Raw genomic sequence first — 24,198 nt, 5'->3', positions numbered from 1 at the left:
AACAACTTGAGGCCTTCAGATTGGGTCTATTTTTTTCCTCTTTCAAACCATACACCAGTGCTCCAAAGGCCTGTCTTTTGGCTGGTTCAAACAAAATAAAAACACCTCTAAAAGATCCCATTCAGAGAAATATCTACTAATTTCAGGCAAAAATTCTTTTCATTTGGTGTTTACAAATTGCACTTCTTAAACTTTGCCTAGAGGTAGGGAGGAGTGTTTCAAAAATGAGATGTTTAAGTAAAGTGACTACAAAAGCGTGTTATCTTCCATTTTAGTGTATTTCTTCTTCTGAATAAGTTATGCTCTAATAAAAATTAAAGAGCAAGTTGCATTTCGAAGATCAGGTCATCGTAATTCATTGACATTAGGCCACATAACTGAATAATGTCTTACTTCAGTGAAATACATCAAATGAGATCAACAATTATGACTCATAAACATGCCTCGCAGGCATAAAACAGCAGGGAATTAGCATGTGAGGCTGATAAATATGCATGTAAATAAGCTCCCAAAGGAATAACATGGGTTTGATTGATAGGTTTAGAATTGGAACATATGTAAACCCCTTTATTCCTCATTCTGGTGTAGCTAAGTAAAGATGCGTTTTACTTGTTAAAAGTTTCAATAACTTTGTAAATCTTAATGCCACATCTGCTTTTGTGTGTGCAGGCACGTGTGGGTGTCACTTGAGAGATTGATTGAATTGTCTGCAGGGTAGATGCCCTCACACTAGGACTGTAGTGTTTGTGTATGTATATTGCAGTGGCTGCGTATATGCATGCACATGTATGCATATTTGCACGCTACATATTAGGTGGAGTGGAGCAAAAGGTTGCCGAGAGTTGGTTTTACTCAGAACTCACAAATTTTGAAGTTTGTTTTGTAAGTAGAAAATTGAGTTGTGAGTTTTGGTATATGCACCAGTATATTTATTTTTGCAAATACATTCTGCATTGAAGGTAATTACTATTTATATTACAGAAAGTCCCACAAGTGCTACTACATTTAAGAGTCTGGCAGTGATTCTTTATAAACTTCCATTTTTGTTGGCATCTTGCAGCTTGAGCTCTTATCTACAACTTCAAAGTACCTATCACAGCAGTATCTTTATGTTGATCAGCACAAGTGTTTATGCTGTGCAGATTTACATATGTATTCTTAGAAAAGTATATAACATACTTGGTGTTTATAAAACATTAATACTTTGGTTTGCCAAATACAGACCAATTGGTTGCCATTGTCATGTGACCTAGTGTACATCTGCTTTATTGCCATTCCCTGCTATTAGGCAATAAAAACTTTTCCAACTGATGCACACTTACTGATGTTGCATCATGATATAATTATGCTAAAGCAATCTTAGACCAGTGGCATGCAAGATGCAAAAACATTTTCAATAGCATGAAGTATGTATTGACTCTAGATTTTTGTTATGTATGTTTTATAGCTAAAATAGTCATTCTGAGAAATTTGAGATAGGGCTGGTACCAGAGATTACAATTGTTCGCGTGTCAAAACCTCAGTTCTGTAATACCTGCCTTTTGCTTAGAGATACCTTTCTGCAGAAATAAAGCTTGAGCAAAATGACTTCCATTTGTTTAGATTTATAGAGTAGCGGGGAATATATTTTCCAGTTCCAATCAGTAAATTCAGGAGCTACTGCTTAGTTCGGAAAACCAGCTCTTTTTGCTGCTTAAAAATAAATAAATAAAATTGTAGCACTTAGAGACATCAGCATCAAATCTCACGTGGGTTCTCATGAAGCAATTTATTGCCACCTTGTATAATTTGTATAGAAATGCTCCAACAGCATTAAACTGCTTAACCCAGGCTGTAACAGACTGTGACATGAAGAAAAAATGAGTCCTACATACAGCCATGGGAAGGGGGGCAGCAGGGAAGGGATTTTCTGTAACAGAGATGAATAAGCAGATTGCTATCTGGAGCTCCAATGGACCATGTTTCTAGCTGTGTAGCACTGTCCTTTTTCACATAGGATGCCTAGATATCTCTTGAGCCAACAGAAATAATAAATATAGCACTTTTTTTTTCCCCTAACAATGTGGCCTTTTTGCACTCAGGACCTTGACAGACTGTCACTCAGTTTCCACTCCCCACAAGGAATGTCCTTGAATGGCCCAAGAGAAGCCAGAAAATTGTTACTAAGTATTTTTCATTCACCTCTAGAATTTTCCACATTTTATCCAACATGTGTGAAGCCACTGGGAAATATGGTTAAATGAGTTAAGCAGACATCACCCATCTGTGCATCTTAGGGAAAATAAAAACAGTGCTGTCCCTTGGAAATCTTTCTTGGTACATAACCAAAATCAGAGGAACAGCCACCAATTTGAAACTAAATCTAGGCAAGGCTCTTGTAGGAAGAAAGTGAGAAGCACTTTGAAAAAAACCTGCTTCTTCTTTTTAACCCCAGTCTTCCTGCTGTGTTGCTTTTCGAAATGTGAGGTGGCCCTGGCAGCTGGGCCCCTTTGACATTCCTGAAGGCTACTGGACACCCAAGGAAAACACGACTGCAAATTATATCCACTTCAGATGGTGTTAAAAACCTGGCATTCAGCCTCAGCTTTGAATTTTAGTCCCCTGACAAGTCAAAATTGCCGTGTTGCAGCCTTTTCCGTTTGTGCAAAAGTTTTATAATTGTAGATTAGAAGGCATTGTAAGAACCCTATGTTTCGTAAAGTCTCGATTCACCCTTTAATATTGTTCATTGCCATCCTTTCTACTAATAAAATGATTGGTAATTTGTATCTCTCAAACAGTTCCCCCTTGGATTTCTCATGCACTGAAAAGTCAGATGCCTGACATTACTGTGTAAAGTTAAGTGCTTAGGGTTAATGAATGGCATTAAATTTTATGAGGTCATGTCCAGTAGATGTTAAAAGAAGCTTAAGGGAACTTTATCACTGATAGAAATTAACAGTTGGCATGAAAGAATGCCCGAGGGAGTTCAGTTCTAAGCAAAAATAAAATTGGTGGTATAAAAGCTAAAATATAGAGTCATTGTGATTAATGTAAACATTTTTGTTAGGTAATTGGTTACGTGTTGCAGTAAAAGAAATGAGACCTCACAGCTTGAAAGGAAAGAATATTATTGTATTTAGAAAGCAATTAATGTTTCTAGTCAAATAAAGAAAAATCTACATCACGTACAATATTTATATTCTTTCAGTAAACATATAACCTTTGGGGCTATATTTATCAAATAGTCAAGTCTCCACTTATTTACATTAGGTTTTTCTTTGGGCAAAATGTGTTTTCCCTAGTGGAGAATGTTATTTTGTTTCATTAAACCTTTATTTCTACTCACATGCGTTGCTTGTATTACAGACCAAATGAGTACATTTTGTGCACTGAAAGTCATCTAAGGTTTGTGTTTTGGGGTGACTGACGGATGGCATGAAAATTCTGTTTTAAAAAGAAAATGGCTACATTAACTTATGGATAGATCTGTTTTGCATAATTATGTGGGGAACTATTCAGTAATTACACTAGTATTCACATGCTGTAATTTTCCTCGTCTTTATTCACTGTCATTCCAATGTGAGGAAACAGAAAACTTATTCAGACGTATATATTCTTTCTTGCTCTGTCTTAAAACCCGCAGTCACAGCATATAGTACTTTTTCAGATAAAGTCTGTGCTCAAGAAAGACACCTCCTGTCACTGTGTGTATGTAGGTCCTGCACCCAATCTTCAAGTTTTTAATATCACATTGTATATATGCCTAAATGACCTGTTACTTTCCTATCATTTGAGGTCTCTGCTATCTGGACGGTCTTGGAGGTAACAGCAACAACCTTGTTGAGAATGTAGAGTTTTATTATTGAAGAGTCAAAGTTTCTGAATCAGAGCTTTTTTCTCCTCTGGTTGGTCAGAGAGGTACCATAGCATCACATAGAGTTACCTAGCATCGTAAATCATAGTCACATCTCTAATTTGGAATGGGAAATCTTTAAAAGAAGCTATTTTTAGAATTTGTTGCCTATCGGGACTGTTCTGTTGCTCTCCAAATGATTGTTTTTGTGATTTATTATGAAGTACAGACATGAATCACACCTTTCCTTATTTTCCTACAAAAAAATCCAATGTAAAAAAAAAAAAAATGATGCGATCTGATGCTCAGTGACATTTTCTTCTTGTACCCAGACTGTTATCTCTGGATAGAAGATACTGTGCATTTTCTGTCTTAGGAAGCTGGTGCAACTGTCTAGAAAAATTGACTACTCCTCAGCATTTATCCTATTACCATGTAAGCTAAATCATCAGCCTTTTAGAAAACTTCAATATAATTGTTGTCAGCGAGAAAAATCTACTCATACTTGTCTAATTCGTGTTTTTGAAGTCTCATAATGCTTACATTTCCAAATGCTTTGTACTTGCATCCTTAGTTTCATCCTGAAGCACCACGAGAGCTTTCCACTAGTCATGGTCCTCACGGGAGGGTAAGAGTAGAGAACAGAAATCTGTCCTGTGATGCATTTTATACTTCTTCGCAGAAAAGTTATGTGGAGTTTTTCCTCGATATCTCTTAACAGAGGGACCATTGTTCCACAGACTGTGTTACACTATAATGAATTGAAACATTTTGTCATTCTGGTTGTCACTTAGATATATTTTTATATTCTGATATTGCTGTGGACTTTCATCTCTAAGACATCTAGAGCTTACAGCTAATGCATATATACCTTTTGCTCTTCAATTTTTTCCAGATCTGTCATTTACAAAATGCATCTGCTTTTGCACCAGCAAAGTGCACAGTCGGTGCTCTCCAATTAACTAAGGCTTGATTTAAAAGAATTTTGATTAAAATCTAGTGGTTTTATTATGCTTTGGCATATTTTGATTTGACAGCTTTAAAAGTTTTAGCACAGTACTTCTTTTATACTGTTCAGTGGCATTTTTCCACCAGTGAAATTTATATTAAAAAAAAAAAAAAAAAAAAGGAGGGTTCTGCTCCATTTCATGGCTCTGAGGTATGGATCTGCTGGGTACATCATGTAGTCTAAGAATTAGCAGCCTTAAATTAGACAGCTTCAGATCAGGAGCTTCCTGGATTCATCTTACACAACGAAGAACGAAGCTAGGCAACTTCAGGTTCAGGTGTCCTTTTTTGATGCTGGTTCCTTCTGTATAGTTTGATTGTGATCAGGGCGTGTGATATGTTTGATTGGGATAAGGGCTGTTCCATTGGCAGCAGGGACATCCCTTTCAGGGTTGAATACTTGAGACTGTGACAGTGTTATTTGCCTTTAGGTTGTTGGCTTTTTTCAGACAATCTTGCTAGCGTGCCAGGTACTGGTGCTGTCATAGGGTGGAGGTATCCAAACATTTAAAAAACAAAATGAAAAAAAAACACAACTATGCACTACAATTGTCCTACTCCTAGACTTCGTTATTGATGGAGTATCTCCTTTAAGTTTTACCCACAGAACTTTAAACTTTACCTGGACACTAAGTAGCTTCTTCAAAATCATTCACATAATAGATTTGCTAAGGAGTGAAAAACTGTGCTTTCTATTGTATTACAAAGATAATTAGAGGAAGTAAAAAATCATACATAATTCTGAGGTGTTATGTTCCTACTTTCATAAACCATTGGCTATCTCCTTACTTTTATGTGTGTTTAGCGCTGCTAAAATATGTTAAGTAGTTACATTATTAAAAACATGCCTTTTTAGTAGATAAGAGCAGGATCCTATGTCTAACTAATTTAACAGATTATCCTGTGGTTTGTGTTGCTATAAATCCAAAATAGCCTCTTGGACCTACAGAAGAAGTTGTGTGAGGGGCTCGAGGAGGGTAAAGCAACTGGTATAAATATCCCAGTGCCCTCCTGCTGCTTTCAGCAGTGCAGAAAGGAGCTGTGGTAGCAGGGGGAGCCGGCTGCAGCTGGAAGGCACCACAGCAGAGCTTCTAGGGGTGGCGGGGGGGCTGCAGGTGCCCAGGTGCATCCGCACGGCTCGGGGTGGTTCAGGAACTGGCCACTTCCCATTATGAGGCTTCCTTCACCACATATCATGTACTTTTATAAATGTCTGGGCGTTGCCCACAGCTTTTCACATCTCTGTGACAAGTTTCTGATTTCAGATTTCGGATCTGTTTTCTCTTCTTCAGAGCCGAAGCCAACAGCTGAGTCGCTGGCTCTTGAGGGGGGCAGTGCCAGACCCTCCACGGGATGCCAGGCAGCCCCGCTGGCTTTTAGTTCCTCGTGTGCCTGAATTTCCAGGTGTCCATTTGCAGCAACAGTGCTGCTGCTGCTTTTGTTGTTTCTGGTTGTTTCCTAGCCATAAATGCTGCCTGCTATTCTACCGAAGATGAGCGAGTAACTGGTTACACGTGTGGCAGCACAGTAGCCAAGTGGGTGCTCTGATTTCGTGCTATACCCCTTTGCGTGTATGTTCTGGGCAGATGGAAGCGGTATGATTTTTTCATGGAGTTTATAAATATATTTACCCTTTGGAATCATGTCCAAGAAAGTACTTTCTGCTTTCGGGAGAATCCTTTGGCATCCATCAGTAGCGCTGCCAGTCACCAGCCTGCGATAGTAGCTTCCTTTAATAAGAAAGAGCAAAGAAAGCAAACAGAGAAGTGCTCTTGCACTTTTTTAACCTCTGGTCCCGTTTATCATGAGACCACCTAACACACTGCAGGAGGTGATGCTGCATGTCACTACCATGCGCTTCCTGGCTGGCTGGCCTTTGTCCTGATAAACCTGTTCTTTTCAGCTGAAAAGCTAGCTTCATGTTGAAAGGGCAATTCTGTTTCAATAAAAGAGCACTTAATCCCTTCTCGTTTGTCTTATACTATCATTTAATCTTGGCAAAACAGCAGTGTTAGAAAACTTCCACTCAATCTTTTTTGGCTCAATTTTTTTCCTAGACTCAATGGAATACGCATTACCACTTTTGAATATAAAAATCAAGCCATGCTTACATATGATTTATTATCCTAAACAGAAGGATTGCATTTGTCTATAAGATACAAATGTGGTTAAAAATAGGATGTAATTGAAGTAAATTAAAGGACAATAGTAGCCTTCAAACATATAAAGAGGTGGTATGTTTTTCTTATTCTCAGTGTAAATGGTCTCTGGAGACCACCTTTTTACACTGATTGTGCGTGTCTAAGATTAAGCAAAGCTGTATGACCAGTGCTATCTCAGGAGGATGCTGAGTCATTAACTCATGTTTATTGCCTCTTGCCATCTTTAGATTATTGCAATTTATAGCTCAAATGCCTTTTTAGGCTGTTTATAAGTTAAAATTAGCTAAATTCTTCTGGAAGCAAGTGATAAGTCACTCGGCATTTCTATATCATGGAATACAAGTTCCTAGCGATGATTCCAGGCTACTTCTAAGATTTTTCTTTCCGTGCAAAGTCTAATTGTGGTACTCATCTCTAGTTATGTGTATTACTCAATTCTATGTTTTGCTAGATTTGCTGATTTGCCTTTTTTTTTTTTTTTTTTTTTTTTTACCAGCATATGCTCTTAAAGAATTTATTGAAGTTAGGGATTATATTATTTATTAGGTATGGAGTATCCACTTTGACTAGACTACATTAAAATGTTCATATATTATTCTGGAGTCTGAGTCACATTTGATGATGACCTAGGATGTTGTTTAAATTATGTAATGTAAATGGTCAGCAAAGTTAAGTAACGGATACAAACTGTAGAACTGAGCATATGAACAGAATTAGGCCTAATACACACTTGGAAAAAACACAGGTGCATTAGAGAAAACAAAGACTGGGGAAAAAAAAAAAAAAAAAAAAAAGCACATTTTTACCTTATGTGGATTTTTTCTTTTTCTTTTACCAGTCTTATTGCTGCTGGTAATAAATTCAAAACGGGCATTACTGGATTAAATGCTTACCAACTTAAGTGGAAGTTGCATTTTCTTATACATGTATAAGCAAGTATTATATGGTTTCTACAGAATGGGAAGTAAGCTATTTTTCCATGTTACCTGCTTTTTCTGAAGAGTTTTTATCACTAATATCACCACAGAAAAATTTGGTCATCCCATCATGCTCAAACACATTATATTAAAGCACCTCCAGATGTAAATTATTTAAGGTATTAGTACATAGTAATCACCTGAGAATTCTCCTCAAGCATTCCTGTGCATTAGTTCAGTGGTACTAGAGTAAAATTCCTTATTCTATGTATTTTATTGGTTTTAAAGTACATTATAGTACAGTTGAAATTAAAGTATAGTTCAGCCTATTTTAGTAAACACAGAAGCTTATTCAGGAAATAAAATATAAAAAATAAGTGTTTTGGATATATATATTATTGAATTTTATTTTAAATTCATCTGCAAGGGTCTGTATATCTTAAACACTAGTGCTACATTCTAATTTTGAAATCAGTCACTTAGACTTATATATATATGTTTTCCCATCTACACTTTTTCACACATATATTTGCATGTGGAAAAGCGGTATGTGAATGTGCGGGCTAACCTAATGACAGAGTTGGTATTAAGATTCGTGAACACTTGGAATCAGTTTCACTTAAAATGGAAACCCTCTTATTTTTGTGTGCCTTAATTTAAACTGAAGTGCATAGATAAAATTATTTCAAACAGATTTTGCCTGGAGAATACGAAGAGTTTACTCATATATGCGTATACACATATGCAATTGTGATTTCTTATGCAAAGATCATAGAAGATGCCACTTGATTGTCATAAATCAGCAATCCAAAAGACACTGGATTTGACTGGGTTCGAGCAACATGCAATACAAGGTACTCTTATTATCTCCAGAAGTTTTTGTTCCTAACTGCAAACCAATGTGTCTGCCTATCATATTGTTCGGCTGTTCTGCTGCCTTTCTGTAGGGCTAAAACAGGCTTTGATTTTGCACCTTTGTGTCAGCGTTGCTTGCTTACTTTCAAATGTCACCAGCTTTCACTATTGCAAAATTAGCATTTGTGCGGGTACTCTATTGTGTTCTACATTTGTGTTCCTTTCCTAACTTGCATAAGCGTAGAGGGGAAAAAAACACCATAAATGCTTCGTATATTTTTCTCATATTAATACTGAAGCATAAACAAGTGAAGTATTTCACCCTGTGTAAGACTTTTTACCTAATGGTAAAGTCTCACAGTTAATTATCTGCACAGTCTGCTATCATTTTTTGTTTAATTCCTGGAAAAATACGTTATTTTAGGGCACAGTAGTTGGAACTGAAATGCTACAAAGAAATCTGTAGCAGGCAACATGTGCATTGAAAATATGTATCTAACGCTAAATGCATTTGAAGCAAGGGATAGAGTCAGGTTTGTACCTGAAATCCTGCTCACCAAAAAGTTTTGACATATTTATTTCAGAAAACTTCAACAACTTGCACAGAGTGAAATGTTCTTCAACTTTCCAGCCTAATAATTATTTTATAAATATCAGAAGTGCAGTGCACTTAATTCTTTAGCTAAAGGCATTATTTTCAGTTTCTGTACACTGCTTCGAGCTTGCTCCATTTAATCATTTTAAAAGCTTATTTGGTGCAAATTGAATTTAACACTGTAGTTGCAGGGGTGTTATGTAAAAAGTCCGAAAGATCGTTTGTAGCGTAAGGCTTATTGTACAAACGATTGAGCTTCAGAGCTGGAGCATCGACCGAGTCATCTTAAACTCTCCAGCACCCTCTGTTGACATGATAAAGCAATGCCTTGTGCATTGCTCCTTTATTGCTAGGAAATCTATCAAAATACATAGCAGAGAAATCAATAATTCTGCTGTGTTTTACTTTTTAAAGGTCTAGTTTATGTAGTCAAATCTTAATTTGCCTTATGTTTTGGGATTAGTTTTCCTTTTATTTTTATTTTGTCTTCTCCCACTGCCATTCTGGTCTGTCGGTGGACCCAAATCAGAAAGCTTCAGTAATCTTAGTCGTCTTGTATTTTATTTATTTTTTCTTTGCTGCGGAGATCCCGAAGACTTTCCAAACTGCATATTTGGTGCTGTAGAAATGCAAATAGTCTGTTCCTTTGTAAACCTTTCAATTGTCAGGCTGCTCTCTTTCAAAATAATAGAGGAGCCTGGAATCGCCCATGCTAAAATTAAGAATTTATAACTGTATGGAACAGATGTTTTCATAAACATTTGCTATAATTAATTTCAACTAGGGGATTGAAGGAACAAAGCAGTTTTTCCCTCTTCAAAACTTTATTGCCTTTTCCCCATACAGCGAACTCAGAAATCTTTGCTTTAATATTGTTAATGAAACAAATTTACTCTTCTGTTTGGTTTTCACTGTGAAAAAGGAAAGCTTAATTTGAACACGATACTGGCCTTTGGAACAATGAACAGATATGTTGAATTTCAAACATTGCACATAAAGAATTAAAATACAGATCGTAAGTCTTTAGGTGCTCATTTCTGAGACTAAAACTCCGTGGTGTCAATTGTCAGAGATTCTTACATATTAAAGTAAATTTTATGCAGATCAGTTTGATGAATATGTATCTGTGGAGTAAATAGTATGAAGGAATTTTATGTTTGAAGAGTTGTGAACCTTGGTGTTACAAAAAGCAAAGGAGTCTCGTGGCATTATATATAGTTTTAATGCATAGTAAAATGCTTATTGTATGTTGATTACCCCTTTATATTCACAATAAAGGTCTGCAATCTGTTAAGCAATTTTTTTTTTTGTTTGCATTATGTGAGGAATGCATTTTGACTAAAATCATTCTTCCATATTTGTATTGTCACTAGTTTTTCAGGGATATTGTTTGAACTGTATATAGATTAGGACTAGAATTTTGATGCTATTGTGAAGAAGAAAAATATCCATACATTATTGTTCTGTTTTTACTAGTTTCTACATATTATACAAACATCATCTAACGAAAAAAAATCTTTAAAGTTTTAAAATAAGCATGGCTTAATTGTTTTACACCTGAAAGAACCAGTGCAGCTGCAAGGATTTTTGAGCAAACTAGAATTCCTGACTGATCTGTCATCTATAAAGTGTGCAAAGAAAAATAGGTAGCTGTCATTAAAATTACATTTCAGCTTTCAATAACCATTTAATGAGTAGCGTAATTATATAAGTATGGTACCTCAAGTACTTCACTCAATAATTAAAAATAATCTCATCTTTAAAGTGAAAGCGCTATAATTATTATTTGACTTAACCAGGACCACTGTTATGATCTCCAGTGGCACCTCAGATTGTTCAAAGTGGTTTTGAAAGTATAAATTAAAATTGGATAAATCATTAAATTATTAAGCTTTAAATATGCTGAAAATGAATATAGCATGAAATTTGGAAGTCATGTTGTAAGAACTGACAACCTTAGACTGCAAGCATGTATTTGTGCTAAAATTTTCCTTGTCTTTAATCATAAAACACTGCATTAATTATTGGGTGTTTTATATCAGCCTGAACTTGAATTTTCACAATGGTTAAATAAATTTTGTTTTTAAACAAGATTTTAAACTTTGATAAGAATACAAAGAAAATATTAAGCAGAGTGCAAACTTGTCAGCAAAGAGATCTATATCTATTCTGATACTTGTGAGCAGAGGAATGCACAGTTTGATTTCCTAAGTAGGAACGCTTTTACCACCAATTCTGAAACTGACAGCTATAAAACCCTTCCACAGTTGACACAAGATTGGTAAATAGTTTATCACTATATAAATAGATGCATATGTGTTGTGTACCCACAAGCAGTCATGCGTGCATGTGTATACACATGTGTACATACATACATATGGATAGATATGAAAATTTTCTCAGTATCAAAACATATATTCAAAAGACAAGGATTTAGAGTTATTTACAAAAGTTAGGAATATAGCCATAGATGAAGGGAATTTCACTCAAGCTTCTTGTCTTAGTAGACCCGCCACTGTTTGTGATATGTTTCCCAGCTCTTTTCCGTAAAGAGTCGTGTGCTGAATTTTTGCATCTTGCACGAGATAGCTGTTTTCAGAGAGGTAACGAAGGAGATGATTGAGCAATCTCTGATCTCTCCATGGTTCTTCACATGCTTTTTCACTCTTGTTGAGCACATGCTCAAGGTGCTCATTGTGCCTGGTAGGTACCCAGAGCATCTTCTTTCTCTTGAAATGAAGGGCTCTGCAGTGCTATCCAGTTTCTTCTTATTGCTTTAACTGGGGGCTGTGCCTTGCACCTTAACAAAGCTTTTGTTTGAGATGAGGTTATACTACAAGCATAGTAATCTTTTTAAAAATAAAAATATAAAAACAGTGTGTATATTTAAATTTGGTTTCTCCTTGTTACAGTTTCTACATGTGGTTTTCAGATAATATTCAGAAAATGTATTTGGCTTCCTCTTTTTTCTGGGTTCATCTATTTTATGCTCTGTCTATAGTCTCAAACATGTTCTTACAAAAAAAGTTGCTGCAGGTGACAAGTCTGTGCATTCTGTGTGAATCTAGTACCCTAATAAGTGTACAATTTATACAAATCCTTCTCCTTGTATCTCTGAAATCCAAAGAAGCTGGCATTTAAAATGTTCTTTTTTGACTGTTTAGTAAAAGCATCAATTCCAAGTGATGCAGATTCTCCGGAAACAAATTCCGGCTGTGTCCAGAAGTACCAGCTCCCAACCACCGGAGTCCCAGCTCCCTTTAGCCCTCAGTCTCCATGCACAATATAAGACTTAAATAAAACACAGCAAAATAATTATTTCAGGAGAAACATTGATCATTCCCAGGACAGGGACTTTCTCAGTTAGTACAGCAGCAAGGTATTCAGATGACTTTCAGTCCCTTTGAAGGGGGACTGCCTTGTTTTACTATTGTATTAAAACCAATGACTCCTCTAGTGCCTCTAGTGCTGAAAGCTGGGTACTTACTTACTTTGTTAGCAATGCTTGTTATGGTACTGGTTGTTTCCCCTCTCTTGCCTCCGCAAGTATGATGAGATTTACTTTTTTTTTTTTTTTTTTCCACCAGCTATTGCATTTGAAGTTTGGAATCATTCTCAGGAGGTGCAGGGCAGGGTTAAGGTAGCATCCTCTCTTTCTTCAGCAGAGTCCTTCTTCCCATTTTTGAGTCTCAGGATCTAAAGATTAATATGAAGTAGACCACAAGTTCAGTTACCAACATCATGAATCTTGCATTCATAACCCTTTGGTATGCAACCTAATTTTATCAGAAACTTGCATCGTTATCACTGACTATACAAGTAATCTCTGTTTTCCACTGGGAGTTCACCGTACCTTTCAAAAGCAAGGCTAACTGAAATTGCCTGTGGAGAGGTGATCCAGGGCATGGATTCCCACAGCTTATTGTCATTAGTTAGTGAAGCACCTGTCCCATTTGTTCTTGTAAATTGTTGACTATGAAAGCTTACCAGGATTTGCTAGAAAGACTTTCAGATAACAGTAGGTGAAATCTAAGGAATCCTCTTTTAAGTCAAATGAATACTTCTCACTTTGCATTGTCATTTTTATCACTTTAAATAACAAGCATCTAAATCTTCATTCAGGATATTATTAACAGATATATTTGTCTTAAAAGGGATAGAGCAGGAAAACAACAAACAAAAAACAACAATAGCAACAAAAAAAAAAAAACACTCAACTAAATCCTCTCTATGAGAGCTTGATGTACCTGCTCCTATCCAGCTTTGATAGCTGCAGCTAAGATGGAGCAGCCAAAGTGGCTCTCAAAAAGTAATAACTTGTCTGAATATGAGATTTGTTAACAGTGGGCGTACAATTAAGAATGATGAAGAATTGCAGTGGTTGTTTAAAGAAAGGAAATTGTTGTTTTCTTCTGGGAGAGTGCTTCAGAACAAAGAATAGTACAAGCAGAGTAGTTTGTGAGGGACAGCTGACTCCTGGGGTGTCATTTTAATCTTAGTGGATGTAGCAGATCCCACCAAATGTTCATTGTTGGATCCTGATGAAAAAGAAGCTTTTTTTCACCAAAATTCTGGTTTTCTTCACAGAGCCCAGTAGACCCTTTAGGCAGGACAAATAGTTTATTAGAAAGATTAAAAATGCCATGCTTCACAAAGGTTGCTGTCCTTTAAAAGAGTTCCAAAAGACCTTTTTCAGGATACGAACTTAGCATTGTGAATTAATTTTCCTTTTCAGTTTGACTTTCCACTCTCAATTTTAAAACCTCCAGAACTGCAGTCAGGAAAACAGAGCATGCAAATGCAGCCAAAGTTGTAGAAATAAACATGAATATTCTTTTCGGTTCCATAGGTTTCCATTTCTCATTCTCTTCTCTGTTCCTCTTCTGGACCTCATCTCATAAAAGATTAACTTCTTTTCTCAATGTGGAAGTGTTCACTATAATAATAGTAAGAGAAGTTTTTTGCCAACAGTTGTTCATTCTAAATGAGTGAGGAGTGGAGTGAAGAATGGCATTTCATACATTTCATACTTTTAAAATATCAGGTGTTATGGTTCTGAATTTGTCAGTCTGGAATTACTAATTACAAATGTAGACTCAATTAATCTGAGCTGTTTTGTTGTTTGTTTGTTTGTTTTTTCAATTAAAAATAAAAATAAATAAAACTAACCACCTTTCACACAACCCTGTCATTAAAATAAAAAAAATATCTAAGATATCACTGGGGACGTGTTCTTGGGAGGACAAGTTTTCCTGGCACATGGGACACAATGAAAATTTCTAGTAATATAAAATCTTAGATTTCCAGGATATTCAGGCTCCAAATTGAACATGGTGGCTAGTTGTTTCCAGCCACCTGGCCAGCTGTATGAATATAAAGATGCAGAATTGAGAATTTGCTAAGTAAGTTTTATCATAAACTAAAATTAACATGTGCAGTAAAATCAGGTGCAATACTTACTGATGCTGTATTATTTATTACCATGATTTGTCTTATAACAAAGGCATCTTCTTTTTGTTTTGTATTAGGTGGATCAAATGAAAATGGAAGCACACACCACACTTCAGATTCTGCTGGAACATTTATTTCTTATAGGTTCGTAAGTTTTGGTATTTATTTTCCAATTTTAAAAAGTTTGAATGTAATAAATACAGTCTATTTAAAACAAAAGAACAGGTCTGTCTATTGCAAGGCTATTATGTGCTCTATATTGCAACAGTCAATAGACTGAAGATGAAGGGTTAAATTAAGTAATGACCTGGAAAACTTGTTTTCTAGATTTTTTTTTTTTTCAGAAAGCTGTTCAGAACACTTAACTAATGAAAGTTTTGGCTGTCTGTAAGCCTTTTTTTTTTTTTTGCTTAAATATGTAGTAAAGTAGAATTTTTACCTGAAATAATAGAAGTTAAGCTAAATGTTGACATATTTAACTAGTCAGGGTTGCCTTTCTGATTTTCTCCAAAATAACTGGTTCTATGGACCACATGGAACTCTATTTGTTCATTATTGCAATTAAAACAAACAAAACCAGGATTTGTTAAATTTTAAGGGTTTTGGACAGTAAGTTAATATTTCAATTCCCTTGTTAGCAAATACCAGTAAAAGAAATATGGTGCTGTGGAACTTTTTGCAGCACTGTCATTAAACTGAAGTTTTGCGTGGGTAAATACCAGAGGATGTCTTGTACTTTAAAGCACAGAAGGGTAATCATCAGATCCGTAGTTTCATCTTTCAGACAGCAAAATACTGCCTCTGCTGAAAATGCTGAATCTGTGTCCCTGTGACTGGTAAATTAATAGTAAGATTTGTGCTAACTAGAATTGCTTCATCTGATTTTGATGCTTAAGTATGGTAAAATAAAACAAGCCTACCATCAGATTATTTTGGATTCATTTAGTAAACTATGATGAATGGCATCTATTTCGTTCTTTCTTTGTACTCTGCTGTAGTCTGTACTTCGAAGTACTGTGGCCAGGCAGGCAGGAGGAACCTGCCTGTTTGCCTTGTCCTGGTTGTGATTAGGGGGGGAATATCTCCTGCTCTTGAGCCAATGAGCTCCGTGAGGAGCCTTCAGGTGGTGGGTGACTGGGAGGGACACAAGTGGAGAACCTGTTGCAGACTGGAGGCTTGAGAGATTGCTGAGGAAAGCAGAGAGCAAGCAGCTCGGTCTTAAGGAAGTATATTGGGTATACGTGGCAATGGTTTAGCAGCAGGGAGAGAGACTGCAGGGGTGAGAAGAAGCTGCCCCATGTTACATAAGAGACAGTTTCAGCAGGCTCCAAAAGGGACCTGCCTCTGGCCAGAGCAGAGCCCAAGAGCATCACTTGTTGTGCCTCTGGGAGAGCAGATAATGGAAAGGGAAAAACTGCTGCACCACAGCAGCTGGGAGAGAGGAGTGAGAACCAGCCCTGCAGCCCCCAAGGTCAGTGCAGCAGGAGGGTAGGAGGTGCTCCAGGCATGCAGCAGCAGTTCCCCTATGGCCTGTGGAGAGGCCCCTGGTGGAGCAGGCTGTCCCCCTGCAGCCCATGGGTCCCACATGGAGCAGATCTCCACGCTGCAGCCCATGGAGGAGCCCCCGGTGGAGCAGGTGGATGTGGCCTGGAGGAGGCTGCAGCCTGGGGGAAGCCCCCGCAGGAGCAGGCCCCGGGCCGGAGCTGCAGCCCGTGGAGAGGAGCCCACGCAGGAGCAGGGGGCCTGGGGGGAGCTGCCGCCCACCCATGGGAGACCCATGCTGGAGCAGTTTGCTCCTGGGGGATGGACCCTGTGGTATGGAGCCATGTGGGAGCAGTTCTTGAAGAGCTGCTGCCTGTGGGAAGCCCACACAGGATCAGTTCAGGAAGGACAGCATCCCGTGGGAGGGACCTGACGTGGAGCAGGGACGGAGTGACCATGAACGAGCAGCGGAGATGAAGCCTCAGGGACTGACTGCAGCTCACATACCCCGTTCCCCTGTGCTGCTCAGGGGGAAAACACAGAAGAGGGTGGATGGGGGGAAGGTGTTTTTAGTTCTTTTTTAGTTTCTCACTGCTCTAGTCTGCTAGTGATAGGCAATAACTTATACTGATCTCCCTATGATGAGTCTGTTTTGCCCATGATGGTGACTTTTGAGTGATCTCCCTGTCCATATTTCAACCCTTCAGCCCTTTCTATCATATTTTCTCCCCTTTTTACTTTGAGGTGGGAGGAGTGAGAGAGCAGTTGTGGTGGAGTTCAGCTGCCCAGCAGAGTAAAACCACCCAAGATTTTTCATAAGGACCTAGAGGGAGCAACAAAGAGTTTGTTGCAGTTCAGACACCCAGAGAAAGCTTCTGGTCTGAGAGCAAGATTGGAAAAGAAAAGTAATGCAGGGATGCAGTTGGCCAGGGCAGCCAAATCCTTTGAATTTGCTGTGTTCCAGTAAATGTTTTGTTCTAATTTAAGTTCTGATGAAACCTAGTTTGGGTGATACAAAACCCTTTGAGGGTAGTTAGAATGTTCACTTTAAGAATAATACATTAGCAGATCCATTTCAAGTTCCTGGCTCAATTCTCTGTCACATTTGCATTTTCTAACTCCTGCAATATACAATTTTTAAAAAGGGCTCAAAAATACCACCCGGAATAATTTTCATGCTTTTCAGGTGAGAAGCCTATATACAGAGACCATGTGCTGGTTTTGGCTGAGAGAGAGAGAATTTTCTTCGTGGCTCAAACAGTGCTGTGTGTTGTGGATTTGTGATGAAAACAGTGTTGATAACACACTAATGTTTTAGTTGTTGCTGAGCAGTGCTTACACAGAGCCAAGGACTTTTCTGCTTCTCACACTGCCCTGCCAGCAAGGAGGCTGGAGGTGCCCAAGAAGCTGTGAGGGGACACAGCCAGCACAGCTGACCCAGGCTGACCCAAGTGATGTCCCATACCATATGGCATCACCCTCAGCAATAAAAGATGGGGGAAAGGAGGAGGAGGCAGGGACATTCAGAGTTACAGCGTTTATCTTCCCAAGTAACTGTTACATGCGATTAAGCCCTACTTCCCTGGAAATGGCTGAACATCTGCCTGCCGATGGGAAGTAGGGAATGAATTCTGTATTTTGCCTTCCTTGCAGGCACAGCTTTTGCTTTACTTATTAAACTGCCTTTATTTCAACCCAAGTGTTTTCTCACTTTTACCTTTCCGATTCTTTCCCCCATCCCTCTGGGGTGGAGTGAGTGTGAGGCTGTGTGGCACTCAGCTGCCTACCAGAGTTAACCCACAGCAGTCCATGACGCAGCCTCTCAAAAATAGGCAGAACAAAATTTAGCCAGATTAGCAAAAGGAAGGAGTTGAGAGTTCTTCTCTGTCACTAATTCCAGGACATATCTAAAGGTTAACTCAAGAGCTTCAGCTGTTGTACCTGCCAAAGTAAAATTTGAAGAAGCCAGCTTCAGGTCTGGTTCTATGAGAGTAAGCTGTGGGGTCAGGGTACTAACGCTGTCATCCTACCCCTTCTTCACTCATGCACTCGAGTTGGTGAGCTGGTCCCAAAGGACTGAACTAGCACAGCTAGGGCAAGGTTTGTGCTGATTTGGATCATGGTGTCAGCCTGCCAAATGTTTGGATGAGGATCAGTGCCAGAGTGAGGCAAGCAACTAGAACATATGCGTAGGAGTAAGTGGGAGGACAAAGGATGGCACCATTTACTTCAGTCAGACTGCACCACAGTGAATCCTTGGCCTTCAGTCTAGGCAGTCTGTGGTTCGTTGATGGAGGCTGCACAGCCTGAGACAGTATCACTGTAGAATTGTGTGGACTGATCAGGTATAAGACAACCAGACTCTAGATTGTGCTGCATCTCCTTTGCATTGTTTTGGTAAAATATCTAATGGGAAATGATTGCAGTGCTGGAAAATTCAGTGCTTAGCACTGACCCATCAGTCTCAGGACTCAAAAGACTTAGGCATGTATGACAAATGTCTTATGCTTATGTTTTGTCAACACTTCTGGAATATTACCCTTTGTTACTACAAACTAATTAGAGCAGTCTTTACAGTGTCCTAAGCTTATTCCAGTGTGCCAAACCATCCTTAGTGCTCCACAAGTAAGTGGAGAATAAAGTTGGCCTTTATATCTCCATATTCCTTAGTCCAAAGTGCGTATAATAAATATGACATTGACTATGAATTCCACTGAAAAATAATCTGTCAGAGAGGATTACGGCTCAACTTAGAAAACTGAAGTTAATTAATATTTTAGAAGAAGTCCCATATACCACTGCCAGAGTATTATTGTTATAATTAGAGGCAAGATGATAAAGCAAGATAGTACGGTATATATGTTTGTGTGTGTGCATATGTATGTATATATATGTATATATAAAAGAAACCTCTGGCTTTTAATAGTGCCAAGCCAGCACCGTTATTAAGTAGTATTTACAGTGTTTAAGGTGTGAAATGAATATTTTCTGCTCAGTGGCAAGTAATTGCCATCATATAATGAGACTGGCTGTAAATTTGCTGGTTGGGTTGAATAGTGTGTTGATAGTTACAGCTCTGAGCTGCATGTTATGTAAAAATGAGCAGCTGATACCTTATGAAAGACTAAAAGGGGAATCTTAAACTACCTTGAAAAGTAACGATGGTAAATATATGTTATTTCTTTAAGGACTCATTATGGATTTTTATTTATTTTAGGATATTCTCAGTGAATATTGTTTCAGTAAATTACTGATTTGATAAAACTGATGATAGTCTTGTTTATCCACTGTGTTTCAGTCTACTTTATTAAAGAGATTGGCTAGTGGTTTTTACTCTAAAAGAGGCAAAGCCGTCATTGGATCATTGTAGATGTCATGCTTGCAGAAGGCTACCAGATGCAAAATTGAATGGGCAATTTTCACTGAAGCAAAAACTGCTTTATGTTTTTTTCAGTAGCAGTATCTTTACAATTTGTTTGGGGGAAGAGGCAACTCCAAATGTATAAAAATATTTAAATGTGAGCGTGTTTTGCAATAGCAAAATCTCAAATTTTAGCAATTGGAAAGTGCTCTTAAGAACATGGTCTTTTTACCACAAAAACAAACAACAACAACAAAAACACATGGGAGTGGCAGAAGGGGGTTGTTACTTGATCTCAACACTTCATTTTAAAATACAAGGTTATACTATGTTCTACTGTTCGTATAAGACTCTGTGTGTGTGTGTGTGTATTAATAAAGGATGCCTGCTTGTTACCCTTTGATATATTTATAGTGCCACATAACTATTTGTATGGTATGTGGGTTTTTTTGTTTTGTTTTTAATATGGTCCCATCATGTTAGAGTTTGTAGATCTTTCTTGTGTTGGTCACAGCACAGATTTAATGCTGCTTATGTTCAGATAGTGAGTGAGCATTACCCTCTAGGTCATAAAGCTTTTAAATAATGTAAATGGAAATCACATGTGACTGGCACATATATTTCTAAATATTCTGCGAGTTTGAATGCATCGTGTCAGGTCAACCAGAGAATTTTCTGGTTGGTCTTGAGGCTCTGATGGAAGTATGTGTATACTTGAGAAGATGCTTTTTTAAGAAGATACTATGGAAATTCTTTCCTAGAACCGTGTTATCAAAATTTGAAGTTCACTATTAGAAAAATTTGAAAAAGTATTTGCACATTTAGTAACTCTCATCTTTAAAACCTAAAGCTGGGGAAAATATTTGAGCTCTACTCTGCTGTATTATTTTATTGCTACGGTTGAAGCCTTTTCTGGATGTGCAGATTAGCTGGACTTTGCCAAAAGGAAAAGAAAAATAGGTGTGGGTCTGTAGTTTCAGTATCTGCAATGCAGTGCCACTGGAAAGTAGAAATACTGTCTTTCTCTTGCTTTCCCAAGGGCAGCTGACCTTCTCCTCGCCAAAGAGGTGAACCCCTTGCCAGCACATATGACTACAGACTATTACATTAATCTGTTTAGCCTCAGTACCAGCTGCTTGCATGTTTTTAATTATCTTATTAGATGGTATAACAGTGACCTATGAAATAAAATGAAGGTGAGTATTTTTTAACTTTATTTTACAGGCTATTTTTCTAAATATATTTTAATGACCTAATTATGACTTTTAGGGAGAGCCATTGATGCAGACATTCAATTTGGCTGATAGAATCTAACATCCCAAGGACACTTATTTTCTTCCAAGGTGGATTCATACATTAATACTGCTTCTAATAAATATATAGCCTAAAAAATCTCACTTTTCATACTTGTGTTGTTAACTTTATGATTCAGAGACCCATGACCACTGTGATGGATAATTTCTTAATACATCTCTGCACTTGTATATAGGTTTAATTTCTATGCTATATATCAAGATGAAGTTCTTTCCTATGTGGCTTAAACTCCATGTTTAAACATGTGATGATTGCTCAAAGTTGTGGGATATATAGGCAATGTATATTCCTCGTTCTGCTGATATTTAACATAGGCAGTGGATCTGGTATAAGAAATACTTTGTTATTCCATTTTCTTCCCCTCACTTCTTACAGATTATGCTTACCAGATGTTTTCTTTCTTACCGCAAAAAGGCAATGTGGTCCTGCTGGCTGAGGCATGTTTCTTGTGTGCCAGCCAACAACTGCAGGACTGATAACTGAGCATACAGAAGAAGGACTGCAAGGGGTGCAAGCTGTTCCTCCCTATTTCTACCCCTTTCCAAAAGCAGGTAGTAAAACTAGTTTGATTCCTGTTTGACCTATGGCTTTTCTTAGCAGCCAAGCGAGAAATGGCTACAAAGCCTCTGCGCTCATATGCAAAGATGTAGGCTACATATACCCCCACCTTGTGGAAAATTCTTGTCTTAATCTGTTAGGAAGCAACCCTTTTCAATTTACAGAAGCCTTTTTAGTCTTGTTCATACTCAGGCAGTGTTTCTTTATTGTTTTACAACTAAGCCACCCCCATGCGAGTATAACCTATGTTTCCAAACTTTATCCAGTATATGACCACATGTAATCAAGAGCTGTAAAGACCAAGCTTTTTCTGTTAGATTTTAAAATATTTTTGAGATACAAAAATTGTAGAGTAAAAGATAAAGTAGTGAAGTAGAACTGCACTTGCATTCAGTAAGAATTCTCAGCACTTGCATCCTTCCCCTCTTTCCACAATGAAGTAGCAATACTGGCATCCATGTTTTTGTTTTACCTAGAACTATTTTTTAGACAGCATCCTAGTTGATGCTCTTTACTTGCAAAGAGTCCTTTTCACTACAAGTCAGTTTTGTCTGAGAGCCTGTAAAACTCTCTCCTTGAAGTTTCTGGTTCTTCTGAACAACTCATCCTCTGAATGTGCCTAAATTAATTTCTGGATGTACTGGTTTGTGCCAGTACTCTCATCTCGTCCCGTTTTGTGAGGAAGTTAGCAATCCCATCTTGCAGATCTGTTATTTTACAGCAAGAGAAAATGACTTTTTGCACTGATCACAGTTTTCCTTCAGAAGGCTTTTTTTTCTCCAAATCCAAGATCATGGTGGCACCTACTGAGAGCTTGGAAGATTTCCCTATTTCTCTGAGTGTTTTCAAAATTATATTCCTTTCTTTTCACGTTCAAGGACCCTTGTATAACATTCCATCCCCACCTCTTTTATTGAATTCCTTCCTTCCACAGCTTGTCCAGTCTGCACTCCTTGACTGTTGTGATAAGGAATTTGCCAAGGATGGCATAAGACAAGGAAGAAGTTATCACTGAGGAGCTCAATCTCTGTGTGCAGTATACATTTTCTAAGATCCAAACATTTCAGGAGATAAAAATTGTGGATTTTTTGAGATTTTCTTATCAAAATTATGTTATATTCTAAAGAAGTAGAAATGTAATAAGGCTTTCTTTCTGTTTGGACACAGTGCAAAACCTTGGAAAATACAGGAGAGCAAATTTTGCATTGCTTAACATCTGAGATGCTCTCAACAGAGAATCGGAAAGGAGGAATTGAGTACTAGCATCTTTTGTCAGCAAAATACTTCTTGGCATGTTGGTAGCAGAAAAGAAAAATTTAGCACACAAGGAGAGGCTGTGAAGGGAGAATGGCAGTTTCTTTCTAGCATCTGTAGAAATAATGTTAACATTTCAGTTTACTCTTAATTTATTTTGTTGTACTTGAAAGTTGTCCTGTATACCACTGACACCATATTCAGCTGATCTCTCATTTTGCCTTGATAATATTTTAAGTGTTTTTCACTATGGATTTCTTATATTTTTCCGCTCTTGATAACATTTGAATGATCATGGCAACAGGGAAAAGTGTATGAGAACTGGAGGAAAGCAAATTTCTCTCTTGTCTTCAAAAAGGTAGGAAGTAGGATTCAGGGTGGTGAGACTTACCTCAATCCATGGGAAGGTAATGGAGCAGCTAATACTGGGAGCTCTTTCCAGACACATAAAGGGCAAGAAAGCCATCAGGAATAGTCATAATTGATTCACTAAGGGCCAGTCACAGTCACACCTGACCAAGTTGATAACCTTCTATGAAAAAATGACTGTCTTGGTAGTCAAGAGGAGAGCAGTGGACTACAGTTTTAATTGAAAGAAGTTTGAAGACAAAAGCTAACAAAAATGATACCCAACTGAAATCAATCTAAAGAGCAAAGACAGTTTTAGTAAAAATACATGTTTTTCAATAAAGGTAAGAAGACCTAGTCAGTTCAACAGATTAAAGTTATATCATGAAATCACTCATTTTCTGATGTCAAAGCATGCAAAATGGATGGAATTACAAAGCTAAGCCATAATTAACTACATTAACTAGACTTCTGTGTTTGTAACACTGCACATCATAACATCCATGTTTTCAGCTTGGGTACATGTTATGTCAGTTCTAGTCCTGCTCTAGCTGGTCTGTTGTGAGTAAACAGAAACATTCTGGCATTTTGTGGCATATTCCTGCAAAATTATCTCCACTTTCCCTGTTCCATCCGTTTTTTATTTCATGATTTATAGAGCTATACGTTTTATCTTTTCTCCTTCTTAAAAATCCGTGTGTTTGTATACATGTAAGAAGGCTGCATGCATGTGCATGCAAAATTCACAGAGATGTAGTTAGCTGTGGGTCAAAGTTAGCAAAAGGGAGAAGTAGCAAATTAACACTGGAAATACCAGTTAGAATGAAGCAGCACAGAAAGTCTGTCTGCAGCCTCTATCATGACTAGAAAGATGGAGGGAATTAGCAATTAAATGATTAAAAGTTGATGAGGTGACACACCCTCCACAGTGTTTGCAACTTTCCTTTTGCTGTAGAGGAAGGTTAGCCACCTTGTTTAAACCATGTGCCTGGTATTTAGATGGCAGCCTTTGGGTGAGATGATGAGGTATGCCATGCCCAGGTCAGGAGAAAGAACTC

The 24,198-nt window shown here is 37.7% G+C and overlaps 1 protein-coding gene across 10 annotated transcripts in view; it reads left to right on the top strand.

Moving 5' to 3' along the window:
• The window catches only part of TBC1D5 (TBC1 domain family member 5), a 317,841-nt gene that overhangs the window by 139,504 nt on the left and 154,139 nt on the right, over positions 1-24,198 (top strand). For 9 of the 10 annotated variants that reach the window (XM_068674320.1, XM_068674318.1, XM_068674325.1 and 6 more), the window contains one exon: positions 14,901-14,967. In XM_068674320.1, coding sequence (XP_068530421.1) covers positions 14,901-14,967 — 67 coding nt within the window. Of the gene's footprint in view, positions 1-8,685; positions 8,777-14,900; positions 14,968-24,198 lie in introns of those variants that run through there. The other variant, XM_068674327.1, reaches the window with a different exon arrangement.

Source organism: Anas acuta, chromosome 2 (genome assembly GCF_963932015.1).
Source record: "Anas acuta chromosome 2, bAnaAcu1.1, whole genome shotgun sequence".
Lineage (NCBI taxonomy): Eukaryota > Metazoa > Chordata > Aves > Anseriformes > Anatidae > Anas > Anas acuta.
Note: the sequence above shows the minus strand (reverse complement) of the source record. Positions and strands in the feature narration are given on the sequence as shown.